Here is a 5,904-nt window from a genome sequence, read left to right on the forward strand (position 1 = left end):
CCGGGGGTTGGTGAGCCGGCCGGGGCAGCCGGCAGCCCCGCCTGATCGCCGGTGTAGCGGAGCCAGGCTGGCAGCTGGTGTCGCGCCCGGCCGCGCGGCTAAAGCCGGGCTTTAATTGTGAGCTCTCCGATCTGAAACTTCCAGCTCTCGGCGAGATAGGAAGCTCCTAAACGGAAAGCTTAAATACCTGCCTTGGCTCGCCCTTGCAAAGGGGGAGGTTCTGGGTTTTCTCTCTGGTTCAGCGGGGAGCTTTTTTCTGTCCCGGGCGCGTTGGAGCTGTGCAAGAGGATAATAAATTAAACCCTCTGTAGCAGAAAAAGGACCCGGACCGCCTGGCTCGCTCTCCCGCTGCCAGCCGAGGGTTAGGGCAGCCACCGCCTGCCTCATCTCTTGCAGCGATATGAATCGGAAAGCCCTGAAGGGCTTGTGTATGCCCAGGTGTTAGCCGTAGACTCCCTTCCAGCTCTGTTAAGTTGTTAAATCTGAACTAATTGAAGAGAAGACTAAAAGAGCTGAGGGATGGTAAATCTGCTTTCCTTTCTTTTTTTTTTTTTTTTCCTTAATGGAAAACGTGTAAAGTTGGACTCACCATGCTTTTCCCCCTCCCTCCTCCTTTCTCTCCAAAGCTGTCGTGTCTGTCGATGGCAAGCCGGTGAGACTTCAGCTCTGCGACACAGCTGGTCAGGTCAGTGAAGCCACTTATTTGTTTTAAGTGACAGCAGGAGGGGAGAAGTAGTTGCGCAAAGTAGTCCCGCTGATGACTTCATGGATTTGAAAGGATTCCCAGTGTTTGATCATCTTATTAAACTGCTATCATTTTCACTGCTGCTTAAGCCACTGCTTTGCCTGGTGTCTGTTGAAGGGTGGGGGGACATACTATAGGGGCCTCTGTATAGGGGCTGAGCACAGGCTGCTCTGCTGGCTCAAGCTGCTGCTCTGCTTAGCCTGACTAGAAAGGCTGAACATATTGGGGATTCAAGGGCCACCTGGTTTTCACTTTGAGCGGTTGTCACTGTCTTTATTTTTGCTAAGTAACTGTGGGTTTAAGAATTATGATATTTGGGATGTATGAATGCAAAGCATTTTGTAGCTGCAGCTACTAATTGCAGCTGTAGGTGCCTGGAGATAGAGACTGTGGTTTTGAAGGAGCAGAAGCTTAAGGGAGAAAAAAGTCCTATTGGGTGTTGTCTGTGGAGACTTCATATTTGCCATTCCCAGTGCCTTAAGAAGTGCTGCCACCCCAAAGCCGAGGTTTGCTGTAGTCTAAGTCCTGAAGGGTTGAGGGTGGCTGATGCCTCTCAGCTCCTAGTTTGCCTGATGCATAAAAAGAACCCGTTTCCCTACCACCTTTTATTTTCTGCAAGTCCCTGGCTTGTAGCACCCTGAGCAGTGTGCGACTCTGCTTGCCGGTCTGGATAGCCAAAAGTATTTTGCTACCTAGCTCGTGTTAGAAGGCAGCGGGAGTTTGGCTCCTGCACAGCTTTGTGGATCTGGGTCTATGCCTTCACCAAAACTGCGCTGAAAAATCTCAGTGGCCTTAACATACAAACCTATTTAGACGAGTTGTAACTGGGCGCCCTACTTAGGAAAGGGGTTTGGAGGGCGGTGCAGTCCTAGACAGCAGCGTAGGACTCCCATGTGCCCTACAAACTGATGCTGAAATCCTACGAGCAGCCTTCTGTGGGTAACGGTATGAAGTAGAACAGCAGAACTGTCCCACGGGTTCTTGCCCTGGTGAAGGGACAGGGTGGTCCTGTGACAGCCTTGGCTGTGTGAGTTCACATGCAGTATGTGGCAGGTGAAATTGCCATCGGGAGACAGCTGGTGGACAGGCAGCACCTGTGGAAACGCAACCAGAAGCTGCAGGAGGGACGGGCAGACCCAGTCACCTCTTGCCTTCACTGCCTTTAATGGTTCAGATGCTTGCCCCAGTGCAGCTAGCATGGCTAGAGTCACTGCCTTAAAAATGAAGGGGTTATCTAAACTGACAGAAGTTGTCCCAAATAAAAGATACCTAGTTGGGTACTTGGGTAAAACAGCGCTGCAGTGAGGTGGCTGCTGAAATCTGCAGCAAAGAAAAAGCACTCCAGGCAGAGGGAAATTGTATTTCAGTGTCTCCAGCCCAGGTGTGGAGTCCCTGCAGGTCATGTACCTACCACTGAAACTGCAGGAGTGTACTTGGAATATAAAGGGCACTATTTCATCCGGATAGAAACCCTTAAGAACTGGGTTTGGCTTTCAAACTCGTTGAATTGAGCCCTGAGCCCTGTTGAAGTTTATCATGTAGCAAGAAGAGGCAATTATATGGCGAGGTGCCTTTCTGTAAAATGTCCCTGTCGTTCAGAGCAGCAGCTCTCGGTAAATGTGGGGTTTCTCTGGAGCCAAGTGGTGAGAGCCTGGTTTCCTCTGAGGCTTAATCTGAGAATCAAGAGAGCTAATGAAGCTTGCTTTCTTGACTCGTGTTTTATAAATCGCTCGTTCTCTCCGAGATAATGCTGGAAGAAATTCATTCAAGCGAAACAAGACTTCTGAAGCTTCCAGGGGGCTTTAAACTGCGTATCCTGGGCCTCTAGAGGCTTTAAAGCAAAATTTCACATCTCAAAAATTAACATGGGACTTGCAATTCAGCAGTAAACTGCTGGTACCAGAGAGATGTTTTCAGCTGTGTGTGTTCTTTGCACTTTCAATTCAGAGCTTTTGAGAACACGGTCCGTTTTAATTAAAATGTCACTGCCGCTGAGGCAAATCCTACCTGTTCAGGCTGCTAGTGTTACCCTGCTTTTATCCTGCTGTCAGCATAAAAGCAGCCTGCCTGGAGTTAACCCTTGCTTTTTGCTGCATTCTTTGCTGAGGATCAGCACGCCTTTGTTACCATGAGGTGTTTGGCTTTCTTGTGGCTAGTTCCTGAAGCGGAAAAAGGGCCTTGCTTTGCTGGAGTTTGCACTAAAAGAAAAAAAAAAACACCAACCAGAAAAAAAAACCAACCAAGAAAGGTAGTGCTGGGAGGCCTGTTTGCAGTTTGTTTGATGTGGCATGGGTGGGAAGGAAAGGTAAAGCTCTTACTCTATGCCATTGGCATGTTAAGCCTCCACATTGTGAGTCGTTACTGCTGCCATCAGATTTAAATCCCCGGGCACAATGGCAGGGAAATTATTCCCGTATCCTCTAGGATGTTGTTAAGTAGTCACCAGTTTAAAAGGCAATTCCAGGAAAGGTATGTTTGCTGCCCTTGTCTGCTCTGCTCTTGCCTGTATCTGCAGGTAGGGGTGTTGGCAGAGCAGCTTTGAGGTAAATGGGTACTCCCCATCAGAGCGGCTCACTGGCTCACGCTGTGAGAGGCAGACCTGTAGGATGTACTTTCTCTCTCCCTTACTTCAACTTTTTGGCTTCATTGCTCATGTGCTGTAACCTGCTTCTTGCGCCATTGCTCCTTTGTGGCGTGGGAAAGCCACCACCTTTGTCCGGGGTGCTCATGTTGAGGTGCCTCTCAAGATGGAAGGGGCAGGTGACCCTCAGCTTCCCTAAAGGTCAGCGGCAGGCTAGAGCTGGGGGCGTACTGGGGCGTCCTCTGGGGTTGATGTGCTCTTTCCATTGGGTGCTAACACCATTTCATTCCGTGCAGGATGAATTTGACAAGCTCAGGCCTCTGTGCTACACCAACACGGACATCTTCTTGCTCTGCTTCAGCGTGGTGAGCCCCTCGTCCTTCCAGAACGTGAGTGAGAAGTGGGTTCCTGAAATCCGATGCCACTGCCCCAAGGCGCCCATTATCCTGGTTGGGACACAGTCAGACCTCCGGGAGGATGTCAAAGTTCTCATTGAGCTGGACAAGTGCAAAGAAAAGCCGGTCTCGGAGGAGGCTGCGAAGCTCTGTGCTGAGGAAATAAAAGCTGCGTCCTACATCGAGTGCTCTGCTTTGACTCAGAAAAACCTCAAGGAGGTCTTTGATGCGGCCATCGTGGCTGGGATTCAGTACTCAGATACCCAGCAGCAACCAAAGAAATCCAAGTGTAGGACTCCAGACAAGATGAAAAACCTCTCCAAATCCTGGTGGAAAAAATACTGCTGTTTTGTATAGGGGTTGCAGGGACCTGAGTGCTGCTCTGAGGAAATCAAATAGAGGCTATATTAGCTGAATTCTCATTCTGTGTTGTCCCGAGTGTATAGTGTAGATCTGTATGTATGTGTATATGTTGCCCCTGGATATCTCGGTTGCCCTTTTGAGGGTGGCAGAAGGATTCTTAGTTAAATAAGTGCTATAAATTGGGTCTGGCATCCAGTTTCGTGATTCAAACCTCTCACTAGGGAAGAAGAGCGCCACGTGTCTGTGAGGGTAGAAGGATTTGTCCAAAGGATTCGACTTCTGGTGTTGTATGCGGTGGTGAGGAACAGACCAGAGGCCTTTGCTGCCAGGGCTTCGCAGGAGGAACGCACGAGCGACTGTGGAAACCGAGAGCTCTGTACGCGGACGGTCAAAGGGAAAAATAACACTGTGCCTCCTAACTGACATTCATAGCTTTAAAACTCCACTCCTGCGCTCTTCTCCGTGTCTTCCCAAGCCAATGCTCTTAGGGATCGCTGTAAAAAGGGTATGTGAGAGGTGTAATCTATACGCAAATGCCATGGTTTGGAAAGGTCATGAATATACCTTCAGCATGGGGTGAGGAAACCTAATCCGTTATGGAACTGACATCTCGTTTGTCACCTCCTGACTGCGTGAACAGTCCTTTCTGTCCTCCTTTGCCTGCCCGTCCCAGGAAGCCGTGTGGAAGCCCAAGGAACATGACCAAGCTTTAACTCGCTACCTCGAGCAGTGGCGATTTCCTTTGTATTTTTGCAGACATGACGACAGTTCATCTATTTCAGCTGAAAGGAGTGTAAATGCTGTTGTGTTGGGCTTGGGGGTTTTTGTTTTTTGTTTTTTGTTTTTTGTTTTTTTTTTAAAGAGATGTAACAAATATTGGTGCAGCACCATGTAAACCGCATCTGATTTTAAGTCTACAGCTAAGAAATTCAGGCTGCCCCTCCTTACCTTTTAAGGCTGCTAAACAAATAACAAATCAGGCAGATCAAGATTTATAACAAACTGGACTCCAGAAACTGAGGCGGCTGTGTTCTTTTCATGATGCTGTTTCCAACCAAGTTAATGTTTCCCTTCTAAAGGCAGTCACTTGCGGTTGAATCTTGTCCAAGCTCATAGTCGTGAAATTGGCTGAGGCCACCCTGGAAATTTAACTGATAATTTTTTTTTTCCCAGATCAGTCCAACAGATTCACTGAAATGTGCCTAAAATGTAGCTGAGTAATCAACATAGTGCAGAGTTGAGTGTGACCTGTTCTCTGACTAAATCTGGTTCCTGCTAAATTAAGCCTAATTCCAGCCCTGGCGAGTTGGAGAGACCTGAAGGGTAACGTGATCAGTATTTTAACTTATTCTGCAGAGGACATTTAGTTTGTGCTGTCTGTCTGTCTGCCTTTTTATGGCCCTGACTACTTTTTTTTTTCCCCCCTAGATATTTCAAGATCAGATTATAGCCTTTTTTTTTTTTTTTCCTTCAGCCATAGCCTTGAAGTGACCTTTTTCATAGTCTTAACTGCAGTGACAGAAAGCCGGAACCTTTTTTTAATCAGAAATTAATTGATGCCTGATATAAAGAAGAACTGTGGAAGCCATTTGAGTTGATAAAGCTGACCACAGTTTACCTCCTGGCCCATTAAAGAAAATGACACTATGTAAATGGATTCTGGGCTGTATTGGCGTAGGTTCTACAGGCAGTATTTTTTCCTCCTCTACAGCAAAATGAGTGCAGAATGGGTAATGTCCCAGCCCTGAAAACTTGAAAATGGGATGGAAATCTTTACCTAGGGCCTGATTCAATAAAAGCGTGTTGGCTTCTGCACTGGA

General features: G+C 47.7%; 1 protein-coding gene across 1 annotated transcript in view; it reads left to right on the forward strand.

The window, feature by feature from the left end:
- RHOU (ras homolog family member U) overlaps positions 1-4,896 on the forward strand; it is a 29,823-nt gene extending 24,927 nt beyond the window's left edge. Inside the window, exons 3-4 of the mRNA XM_009644180.2 lie at positions 580-685; positions 3,623-4,896. Coding sequence (XP_009642475.1) covers positions 580-685; positions 3,623-4,078 — 562 coding nt within the window. The 3' untranslated portion in view covers positions 4,079-4,896. The remainder of the gene's footprint in view (positions 1-579; positions 686-3,622) is intronic.
- Positions 4,897-5,904: the final 1,008 nt, after the last annotated feature.

This window comes from Egretta garzetta, unplaced genomic scaffold (genome assembly GCF_000687185.1).
Source record: "Egretta garzetta isolate BGI_Z169 unplaced genomic scaffold, ASM68718v1 scaffold118, whole genome shotgun sequence".
Taxonomy (NCBI): Eukaryota; Metazoa; Chordata; class Aves; order Pelecaniformes; family Ardeidae; genus Egretta; species Egretta garzetta.